The sequence below is a fragment of the Fomitiporia mediterranea genome (assembly GCF_000271605.1).
Source record: "Fomitiporia mediterranea MF3/22 unplaced genomic scaffold FOMMEscaffold_4, whole genome shotgun sequence".
NCBI classification, from domain to species: domain Eukaryota; kingdom Fungi; phylum Basidiomycota; class Agaricomycetes; order Hymenochaetales; family Hymenochaetaceae; genus Fomitiporia; species Fomitiporia mediterranea.
In genome coordinates, this window is record NW_006760389.1 from 836715 (window position 1) to 848414 (window position 11700).

Sequence of the window (11700 nt, forward strand, 5' to 3'; positions counted from 1 at the left end):
ACTATAGAATGGTACAAAGAATGAAGGGGTGGTCAAAGGAATGGAATGATGAAGTAAGGAAGGGTAGTGGTAAGAGTCAGCATGCATATAGTTCATAGACAGTGCCCCCAAGGGATGAAAGTCCTGAGTTCTAGTACAGAAGGGTGCAGAACCCTCAGAACTGAAGGTACAAGAGTAGAGAACTATAACATCACCCCCCCTCTAAAACCAATTGTCCTGATTGGTGAGCATTAGGCTTGGTCAGCAGCTTGGGCATAGGTCAGAACAGTAGGGTTTGGAAATCTGTAAGGTGGAGTTAATGTGGAGCACCCAGATGAAGTCAATAGAAGTCTTGGATCACCTTAGCAGCATGGGTGAGATTCTCAGCAGGTTCCCAAGTGTGTTCTTCAACTAGGTATCCCTTCTAGTGAATAAGGAACTTGAGCTTTCTACACACTAGCTTAGCATCTGCTACATATTCTACTTTGTATTCTGGTTCAGAACTGATGAGTTCTAGTAGAGGCAGTAGGGGTCTTTGTTGTAAAGGAAAACCTGGATTGTAGTATCAAGACAGTAGAACCTTGTTAAACACTGAGTGTATGTACTTCCATGTTGCTAGAAGTTGGAGTTTGTAGGCAGAGGTGCTGACCTTCTTTTCAATAACAAAGGGTCTGAAGTGCTTGTTGTCCAACTTCTTCATTAGGCAATCTGTGGTCAGGTTAGTGGCTTCTAGCATAACTTTGTTACTAGGCTGGTAATCCTTGGCTACAGACCTCTTCTAATCATAGTTCTACTTCATAACCTACACTGCCTTTTCTAAAAGAGCTTGTGTGTCCTCCCTGGTTCTGTGCATCTGTTCTGCAAAGTCTGTTACAGATTCAGAACTGTCATTCTAGTTCAGAACTGTCCCCTGGTACAGATGTCTCCCATGATTGAGAAAGAATAGGGACTGTCCTGTTGTAGAGTGTTGCTAGTTATTGTGCACAAATTCTGCCAGAGCTAGCTATTCAGACCAATCTGATTGCTAATGATTAATGAACATCTGGAGGTAGAGCTCAATCTCCTGATTGACTCACTCAGTTTGACTGTCAGTCTGTGAGTGATAGGTAGTAGAAGGGTTCCCTTGAATTCTGAGAAGCACATACAAGTCCTGTATGAATTTTGACTTGAATTACAGTCTGCAATCATGAATGAGCTTCTGAGGGAGTCTGTGCAACCAGAAGATGTGATTCTAATAAATGTGCACTATGCTTTCAGAAGTGAGTTCTGTTCAGATTGGAATTGTGTGGACTTGCTTGGAGAATTGGTCAACAATCACACAGATAGTGTTGTAACCCTAAGACTCAGGTAGCTTACCAATCAGGTCTACCAAGACTTCTTCCCAAGGGTGATCCAGAATCTAATGTGAATGTAGAGGAGCCTAAACCCTTGTCTGGTGGGCCTTAGTCTGTTAGCATGTATTACAACCAGTCACATACTTTAGGATTTCCCTCTACATTCTAGGCCACTAGTAGTTCTGAGTGATGAGTTCCTGTGTTTTGTGTTAGCCTGAATGTTCTACAGTTGGATTGTTGTGATGAGCTCAGACAATGTCCTCCTACAGTTTCTAATCCTTTGGAATGTACAGTTGGCCTTCTTAGTAAACCTGTCCATCCTCATCCTCCTCCTAATCCCTAGCCTGTTTCTCCAGTTGCTTTACTATGACCCAGTCCTGTGTGTGTCTCAGAGCTCACTGTATGTAGGTGACAAAGTTGACATCCTCAGATTCGAGTCAGATCTCTTAGATTGTTTTGGACACAAAACAGGAATTGTCTAGGAGAATAAGATTTTTATTATCATTCTCCCCCCTTTCATGACCTACTTGTCTTGAGAGTAAATCAGCTTTTGTCATTTGTGTTCTAGGTTTGTGGGTCAGCACAAAGTCAAAGTCCTACAGTTTTAACATCTAGCAGGCTTGGTAGCAGTTAAGCTTCTGAGGCACCTGGAAGTACTAGAGATTAAGGTGATCACTCCAAATCTCAAACTTCTGTGTAGTACTGAGGAGATATTAACACTACTCCTCTAGGGAACAGACAATTGCAAGGAGTTCCTTGTCATAGATAGGGTAGTTCTGTTCTGTTACAGAGAGGGATTCCAATTGGAACACTATTGGATGCTACTTTCTGTCAATGAACTAGAACAGTACTGCTCCATTCACAAAGTCAGAAGAGTCAGCTTTGACTCAGAACTTGTCTACAACTGTTGGAACTACTAATACAGGCTTGCTAGTGATAGCCTACTTAAGGGACTCAAACACAGACTGTTACTGATCATCCTATTACTAAGGAACATTCTTGCCAGTAAGATTGTAAAGGGGCTGAGCAATGGTACTGAAGCTTTAAATAAAGTGTTAGTAGTAGTTTGCAAACCTAAGGAATGCTTGGACCTGTTTCAGGTTCTGAGGTTGTGGCCAGTTCCAAACTGTAGTCACCTTTGCTGGATCCATGTAGACCTCTCCTCTACTGATCACAAAGCCCAGATAATCTACTGACTCCTGTACAAAAGAGTACTTTGCTTCTTAGAGGAACAGTTTATTATCTCAGAGCTGTTGTAGAACTGCTTGGATCAGTCAGTAATGGTGCTCAACTGTCTGGGTGAAGATCAGAATGTTGTCCAGATACACACTAACATGCCCTGAGTCAATCAGATCCATAAGGATGTGATTCATGAATGACTAGAATGTTGCAAGCAAGTTGGTTAGTCTAAAGAACATTACAGTCAGTTTGTACAATCTGTGATTGGTTCAGAATGTGGTCTTCCACTCATCTCTGTCTTGGATCCAAATATTATTGTATCCCTATCAAATGTCCAACTTAGTGAAAACCCTAGATGTATGTGTCTTATCAATGAGCTCCTGAATCAGGGGGAGCAGGTACTTGTTTTTGATAGTACTCTCATTAAGACAATAATAATCCTAGACTAGGCAGAGCTTCCCATCTTTCTTTTTGACAAAGAAGAAAGGGGAGGCTATAGGAGACTTTAAGGGTTGGATCCAGCTGTTCTGAAGATTTTCCTAAAGGAACTTATCAAGTGCCTCCTGCTTGTCTCTGTTGAGTGGGTAGACCTTACAATCCTTAGGTTCAAAACCCTTGGTCAATTCAATTGTATGGTCCTAAGGACAGTGTTTAGGAAGCTAGTTGAATTCCTCTTCACTAAAGACTTTGGGGAACTCTTGGACAAAATCTGGCAGGCTGAGTCTGTGTGTGTTCTAGAGTAGAGTTATTCTAAGAGGGTTCTAGACTGGTTCTGTCTTAGACATCCTTCAGATTGACTCTATTCTGCCTTGACTGGAATATGTATCCACATATCTATCCTAGTCAAAGAAGAACAACCAGTCACCTTCATTAGAACTGTCAGTAACATTGGAAGTGTCTGTATCCACTTAGAACAGTAGTGTAAGGTAGCTGCAAGACTTGGGACACTGATCAAATGCAAGTGTCTACTCTAACCAGTCAATAGTAGGGTTGTGAGCCTTAAGCTATTTGAATCCAATAAAGATGTCTGTCTTTCTGAGGTTGGTGACTCTGAACTCAATGCTTTCCTCATGATTCTGAATGGTCATCTGTAGTTGGACAAACTCAGTGATCTGACTATTCTAGTTTAGGGTTCTGTCTGTATTGTATACTAGGATTGGAAGTGGAACACATTGAGTAGGGAGGTGGTGTTCCTGTATAAAGGCCTCATTAATACACAAACCAGTGTATCTACTGTCTACTAGAACTGTTGTTCAGATCTGGGAGGATCCTGAGAAGGGAGCTAAGAGGATAGGGACCTAGAGCTGGTGCCTAGAATGTCCTTAGATGAACTGCTGCTTGTTCTGAAGGGAATGTACAGCTTGTACAGCCTTGTTGTCTAAGAGGGTGAGTATATGCACCAACATTTCCTTATTAACCTCTCTCTTTCAACAAGGATAGACTCATGTCTTTAGCTGTGAACTCAGCTGAGGCTATCCCTACTTGATACTATAGACAAACTACTGAGTGGTGAACAGGGCTGGGTAATGTTCTGAATGTTCTGAGATCTTAGAACACAGAAGTAGTAGGTTGGATTGTACAGATTTAGACTTGGATGAAGTACAAAGAGAAGAATCAAAAGAATCAGAAGAAATAGGAGAACTATCTACTTTTGTTTTTGACTTTTTTCTTTCTAATAAATAATTTTGTTGATTTATTTTTTCTACTTTTTCTACTTTTCTTACTTTATTTACTTCTAATCCTACAGTGTCCATTGAATCAAAAGTAGCCATTAAAAAATCTGAGTCATAGCTCTTCAGTGTTACATTCACTGTTGAGCCTCTACAAAATCCTAGGGTATGTAGTCAGGGTCTAGGAGTTCTGAGGTGACTTCTGGATTTGTAGAAAAGGCTTCTCACCACAAATCCTGCTCATTACTCATTATCACTCTAATGACCTGACAGATATGCTGTTACTTCTGTAGGCAGTCCTTAATTTGGTGCTCTAACTTTCTACAGGCAAAGTATGCTCCTTGCTTTCAGGCTTCTCTAATGTTCATTAGAACAGATTGATTGCAAATTATGGGCAGATCAATCTGAGGGCTCAGAACTGTCAGAGTCAAACACATGTACAAGTGTTCTGTACAGACTTGACACATCCAAGCTGTGGCTTGGTTGAAGGAGATAGTGTGTGTCTTCCACTCAGTGTAGGTGACTAGTTCTAGTATCATTCTAAGAATCTTATCAACCAGTTCCAGGTGAAGAGCTTTTTCAAGCATTCTGATGAGGACATTATTGAACCCAAGCATGAATCCTACCTTCTGGGCCAGGATATCAAACTCCTGAAAAAAGGTATCAGCAGAACGTTTGCCCTGTCACAGAGACACAAGCTTGTTCTGTACATTGTACTTCTTATTCAGATTGATGAAGGAAGCACAGAGCTGCCCCATGAATTCCAAGTACAACTTGTTGTTCTGAAGTTGGATCAGGCTTCCAATCTAATGACCTTCAATCCAGTTCTAGGCCCAGGTGGCTGTGTTACCTTCCTTCATGAAGGAGAGGATGAATAGGACACAATTGAGATCTGAGGATAGATTGGTTGAAGTAGTAGCTATGTATAGTTTGACTTAGTGCTGGAAGTCTTTAAAGTGCTGCCCATTAAAGTCTGAAGGGCAGGCTACATACACTTTCTTTCTAGAACAGGTTGTAACTTCTAGAACGATTGGAACAGGTTCTGAAGGGGCTAGGGGCACATGGTTGGTAAAGGCCTCTTGGATAGAGGTCTGTATGTATTAAGCTAGCTCTGCTCATAACTGCTGATCTGGCAGGACAGTAGGGGTGGCAGTCAGTATAGTAGGGTCTATGTTTACACTACAAAGGAATCAACACTAAACTAAAAGGGGTAATGAATAGAAGAAGGGTGGCAAAAGTTTAAAAGGGTTTAGAAAGTTTAAAATTTAAAAAAGTAAAAGGGTCAGGACAAAGGAAAGAGATCAATGCAACAGTAAGTACTAATGCCTGAAACATAAGAGAGTTGTAGGGTAGTAATGAGTAGTCTTGATCTGATGTCAGCAACAGTATAGAGGGGACCTGAAGGCTCAGCAAGGGGACTCAGGCTACAACTATCCTACACAACAGAAATACAGAATGTAAGCACTAGAACATAGCTGGAACTTGCAGAACAGGCAGAGAGAGAGAGTGAGACAAGAGTAGAGTATATAGAGTGAGCCTAAGAGTACAGGACTACCTGGAGTAGACAAGATCAAGACTACTGGACCAGTCTGATCTTGTACACCTATATATACTAAACTACACAAGAGCACTTAGGGAGCATGAGCCACTAAGAATGATGAGCCATGAAGAATGAAAGAAAGGAATGTCAAAGATAAAGGTACAAAGAATGAAGGAATGGATAAAGGGTAAGAGACCATAGAATGGTACAAAGAATGAAGGGGTGGTCAAAGGAATGGAATGATGAAGTAAGGAAGGGTAGTAGCAAGAGTCAGCATGCATATAGTTCATAGACAGCACCCCCAAGGGACAGAAGTCCTGAGTTCTGGTATGGAAGGGTGCAGAACCCTTGGAACTGAAGGTATGAGAGCAGAGAACTGTAACACAGACAAGTTGTGTGAAGCTACAGGCTCTCAGTAGTAGCAAGTAAATACTATTCATTTTTCTCTCTTGTTACTGTTACACTTTAATAATCATTATCTTGTGCTAATTTCATACATAAAATATTCTTCAATTTGTAGCCTAAAGTATTCAGCATTAGGGATGTTAGTAGCTTTTCATAGAGTTAGGGCTCAGTCCTGTACTGTATTATACAGATACAGCATTTTCATATACAGTACAGTACTGTATCTGTATAAAAAATTGACTCAAAAATACAGTATGTATTTTACAGGCTGTAACCATATATAGTCTGTATAATACAGACTGTATATACCTGTATATAATATACAGCTACTAAATGAAAGAAACTCTTACTCTAAACATAATACTGAAGCTCTAATAAGTAGTATTCAATGTTCAGACACTTATACTAGCATTTACTAATATATTCAGCACTATTATTGTAAAAGTATGTGCAATCTGATATATATTCCAATATATAGGTACATCACATGACTCAACTTTATGACAAATATCACAGACTAAATTATATAACAAAATGTTAATAAGTCAAATTTTATACATTTCATGTAGATTAAGGCATAATATAGGTAGAATTCAAAATTACTATACTAAAGAGGTAATATCACAATGATGTAGCCCCTTACATTTCATGCTACACCTTGGTAAATGTAGCAACTACACTGTATCTGTATATGGTGTATATGTTCTGTATACAGCTGTACTGTATCTGTATAGGTTTTCGGGTTCAGAAATAAATACAGCACCATATTATACAAGCTGTATCCGTGTAAGGGTCGTATTATACGGCCCGTATCCGTATACGGTACGGTACCGAGCCCTACATAGGGTTACTGTAAGCAGCCTATTGTACATTTCTTCACACTTTTGGGGTGGCTTTAATCGCTTCGTTGAGTGGTCAACGATCCCAGTGTACAGCAGTATCCAGCAGAGGGTTGGGCCTGTTCGGTGTTCCATCACCCTTGGAGCATATTAAGGCGTTGGTAAAGAAGGATATACAACCTTGCTCACAATCATCGTAGTAGGGAAGCCCGGATCGAACGGGATGATACTTTCAAGGAACTTGATATGCTCCTCAGAAAGAGAAACCTTGAGCGCATCGATGTTCGCCATGAGATGTTCGACCTTACGGCCGCCGATAATAGGGAAAACGTAAGGTGTTTTCTGCATCACATACGCAATAGCGACAGCAGTGATATACTCCGTACCCATCTCTTTCGCAACTTTCTCCAATGCCGTACTCATTTTCTTCTCGTTTTCATTACGGACCCAATCCGGTTGAAATGCCGTGCGACCTTTTTCACCTGACGCTAAACGTCGTTCCTCTTCTGCGTCGGTACGAAGACGTCCGGCTACTAGGACGTTCCACGGTGCTAGTGCGAGACCGTTCACATGTGCCATCGGGATAATCTTACGCTCAAAGCTACGCTCCATGACGTTCCACGCCCCCTGATAAATGACAAAAGGAGACTTTCCATGGTCTTTCGCGTACTGATTAGCTGCAGAGACCACCCACGCAGGAGTATCGGACACGCCAAGATAAATAACTTTTCCTGCGACAACGAGATGGTGCAAGCGGTCCATAACCTCCTCGATTGACGTATTGAAGTCCCACCAGTGCACATAAAGAATATCAATGTACGATGTACGCAGTTTCTTGAGGCTAGCTTCCACACTAATCTTGAGTGATTTAGCGTTGTTTCCGACGTAATTCGCTTTTATAGCGATATCAGTTGCTGAACGCTTGAAGTTCGAAGTGTACTGTTGAAAAAAAAAATAAGCATGCGCTTCGCAAATGGTACTTAAATGTAATTTTGAACCTTCGTTGCAATTACAAGCTGATCACGGATGCCGCGCTTTTCTGCCCATTCTCCGATGAACATCTCTGATGTTTCTTCCTGGCTGTGGGGGAACAATCAGGCAGCGCAACGGGAGTTGACATGTGCACCAACTAGCTGTTTGCTGTATCAATGAAATTACCACCAGCATCGAAGAAAGCATCCAGAAGCCTGAAAGATGACTCCTTGTCCATCGACCCCATTCCTACATTTGACCATTTGTCGCCGATACTCATAGCTCCGAGCTGAAGCGGCGAAACGCGGACTCCCGCTAAGGGAGAGAGAACGCGATAACGACCTAATGGAGTCGGTGGCGGAGGCACAGGTTTCCAAAATGACATTGCCCGAGCGATAGAGTATCCTTTCAAAACGTGAGGGAAGTGGATACGCAGCAGTCGTATTTATACGGCTAGAACTGCCGGGATCATTCAGCAGTCCCACCATATTGTCATGAGTAGTAATCAGTGTCACGAAGCCAGCCCGAAATTCCGTCAGTGCGTCATGCGAAGGTGAGCAGCGTGGGCAATCTCACTGATTCTCAGGCTTCTGCACGGTGGAAGAGCGAAGATAGCACATGTGAACTAAGCCTGTACCAAAGTGATTTCTTGAGCTGCATTGACGGAATCAATCAAATAGACACGGATAATGTGCTTCACAATACATAGAAGCATTGAAAACCAGATCCGACCAGAATGACTTTGAAATGTCCTTCGGCTTTGCCTAGCATGACACGGGCTACCAAATTGTGAGTCACTCTAAGGTTGCCCACAAATCCAAGGCACAATGCACTCAAACTGATTATAAAGTCTCTCAGCATAGACTGATAGCAGTCCAGCCATGGCATTGGCAAGATGGGACGGATAATCGATCGTAGCTCAAGAAAACGTGTCAGTCCCAGTCCAATACCAAGATAATATTCCCACGCTAATACTACCAAATTTGGCTCAAAATATTGATGTCATACGATAGACCTAATGCAGTGTATGCAAATTTCTATCTTTGTCGAGCTGATGTACGAGTTATTCGTGCACCTGATGGCAGAAAGGTGGTGTGCAGAAAGGTTGAAGAAGCAGGCTAGGATAGGGATGTAAATTCGAACAGTTAAGATACCCGTTCTTGCGGTAGTAAAGCAAGGTTAGTCAGACTCTCAGAAAGGAGAGTGTCAGGAGCTGGCAATAACGCACTGTGCAGGATCGTTTCCTTGCATCAACTAGCAGAATTCCATGCTAGGAGGAAGAGCGTGAGGTTAAGCTTGTTAGTATGACCAGGGTAATCAATGTATATTTAAGCATAGCATATTCTTCAAAGTGTATTCACTTTTACATTTTCAATCTTCAAAAGTTAGGAGAAGGCTTGATAGGCTGGACGAGTGGCCAGCGATCCCAATGTGCGGCGTGGTCATACAGCGCAGTTGTCCTGTTAGGCGTTCCATCTCCCTGAAATTGTGTAAGTAAAATACACATAAAGATACGTGGAGATGGCACTTACAATCATTGTTGTCGGAAAACCAGGATCAAAGGGTAGGACACTTTCGATGTACTTGATCTGCTCGTCCGACAGGGTGATTTTGAGAGCATCGATATTCGCCATAAGATGTTCGATCTTGCGACCACCAATGATCGGGAACACGTATGGCGTCTTCTGCATAACATATGCAATAGCGACGGCGGTAATATGGTCCGTACCGACTTCCTTTGCTACTTTCTCAAGAGCGGCACAGACTTTCTTCTCGTCTTCATTCCGCCACCAGTCAGCACGGAAAATGGTACGGCCCTTTTCTCCTGAGGCAAGGCGTTTTTGCTCTTCAGCGTCGGTCCTCAGGCGACCTGCTGCCAAAACGTCCCATGGTGCAAGTGCAAGACCATTCGCACGTGCCATCGGGATAATCTCGCGTTCGAAGCTGCGTTGCATGACGTTCCACGCGCCTTGGTAGATCACGAACGGCGTCTTCCCGTGGTCCTTCGCGTACTGATTAGCAGCGGAGACGACCCACGCCGGAGTATCGGATACACCGAGGTAAAGAACCTTGCCAGCGACGACAAGGTGATGCAGGCTGTCCATAACTTCTTCAATCGACGTATTGAAATCCCACCAGTGTACGTATAGGATGTCGATATAGGTCGTGCGTAACTTCTTGAGACTTGCTTCAACGCTCAGCTTAAGCGACTTGGAGTGGTTTCCCACGTAGTTGGCCTTAATAGCAATATCCGTAGCGGCGCGTTTATAGTTCGTTGTATACTATTAAGGAAAATCGTCTTTGAGTAAGGCTTATCGAATTGAAAGCAAATTCAGACACTCTACCTTCGTTGCGATCACAAGTTGGTCACGAATGCCACGTTTCTCTGCCCATTCTCCAATGAACATCTCTGACGTCTCTTCTTGACTGGAAAACAATTAATATCAGATATAAGGCATAACGACGACCGGAAAATATACGTACTAGCTGTTGGCGGTGTCAATGAAGTTACCTCCGGCATCAAAATATGCGTCAAGGAGTTTGAAAGATGACTCTTTATCCATTGAACCCATTCCAAGCTTCTCCCACTGGTCGCCGATACTCATCGCTCCAAGTTGGAGCGGTGAGACGCGAACTCCTGCGCGAGGCGAGAGAACGCGATAGCGACCAAGGCGCGTCGCAGGTGGTGATGCAGGTTTCCAGAGCTGAGACATAGTCGAAGGTCGATAGATGTTAACGTTAAATGTGCCTCAAGTGGTGAGATGGAAAATAACCTAGCAGCATAGCTGTATTTATACCATGACAGGCCCTAGTACCAATATTCGATGTTTTCATTATCAAGAAGCAAGATCAGCGTTACTAATGCACTTTCTGCCTGTCCGCGCACCCCGACGACGCGTCATGCAAAGGCAAAGCGGCACAGAAAGACATGAGCTGGAGGAGAGACCAAAGGTGGTAGATGTGCGAAATGAGTACTTCTTCTGAACTCGTGATGACACATCTGACTTACATATCAAGGCTAAAATATTAATCCAAGGACCAGATACTGCCTTGCATTGTACCCGGTCCCCCATTCAACAAAAGAGAACAATATTATTGATACCACTAATGACTCACCACTTCCATGCTATAGAAGTCACAACTCGTTGAAGCCGATCGTTATGTTTTTTCAAGCTGAATGACTAATCGTTCTTCACGGAAATAGTTTTCCGCGATCTTCGTGGCTCGAATCAAGTTCCTGTATCCTGATTCTGTCTATCACGAAGTCACTACAATGAAGACAGACTTATGTTATCAGGCATGCATCTCCTTTTTGGATTGCTTGGTTTTCATACCTATTTCATTCTATCAGTTGACAGTTATACAATATGGAGTATTAATATATATTTCCCGTAGGGGTTCGAAGATCGATCCGGTGCCACTACTCCTTCAGTTTTTGGTAAATGATGTTAATATAATGTAAATGTCTCAAGATATATGCAAGACGCGTAATGATTAGCATTGTAATGCCCATGTAGTCTATCTATAAGATTTTATCAAACTTTTGATGCTCAATGACCATGACTTCAAGTCCAAGCACTTCTATTATCTGTGACGTTTTGTTTGTTTCTTGGTCAGTTTCATATATCTAGAAGTGATCTTGCCTAACAATCAGTGACCTGGATTGACATTACACTGTGCTTCGATAAGAAAGCATGTCCCAATTGATGCCGTTAATAGCGGAGCCGAAGCTCTCTGAAACTTGCAATTAGTGCTCCGCGCGTAGCGTATACGCTTACGCG

The 11700-nt window shown here is 42.5% G+C and overlaps 2 protein-coding genes across 2 annotated transcripts; both read right to left on the bottom strand.

Annotated features, from left to right (window-relative positions):
• Window positions 1–7022: 7022 nt before the first annotated feature.
• FOMMEDRAFT_153862 (arylalcohol dehydrogenase) lies at window positions 7023–8303 on the bottom strand (the record flags this gene model as incomplete). Its single annotated transcript, XM_007264488.1, has 4 exons — window positions 7023–7085; window positions 7136–7885; window positions 7945–8026; window positions 8077–8303. 4 exons carry the CDS (start codon window positions 8301–8303, stop codon window positions 7023–7025), a joined length of 1122 nt encoding a protein of 373 aa, XP_007264550.1.
• Window positions 8304–9226: 923 nt separating this feature from the next.
• On the bottom strand, window positions 9227–10667 carry FOMMEDRAFT_119977 (Aldo/keto reductase). Its single transcript, XM_007264489.1, has 4 exons — window positions 10403–10667; window positions 10264–10345; window positions 9451–10200; window positions 9227–9398 (listed from the first exon to the last, which is right to left on the bottom strand). Exons 1-4 carry the CDS (start codon window positions 10630–10632, stop codon window positions 9297–9299), a joined length of 1164 nt encoding a protein of 387 aa, XP_007264551.1. The 5' UTR covers window positions 10633–10667; the 3' UTR covers window positions 9227–9296.
• Window positions 10668–11700: the final 1033 nt, after the last annotated feature.

Bases quoted from the DNA above. Each gene is read 5' to 3' on its own strand.
- FOMMEDRAFT_119977 (XM_007264489.1), bottom strand. From the start codon at position 10,632: ATGTCTCAGCTCTGGAAACCTGCATCACCACCTGCGACGCGCCTTGGT. The intron at 10,201-10,263 runs GTAGAGTGTCTG...TTTCCTTAATAG, and splicing joins AACTTGTGATCGCAACGAAG to TATACAACGAACTATAAACG. The intron at 9,399-9,450 runs GTAAGTGCCATC...ACACAATTTCAG, and splicing joins GTTTTCCGACAACAATGATT to GGAGATGGAACGCCTAACAG.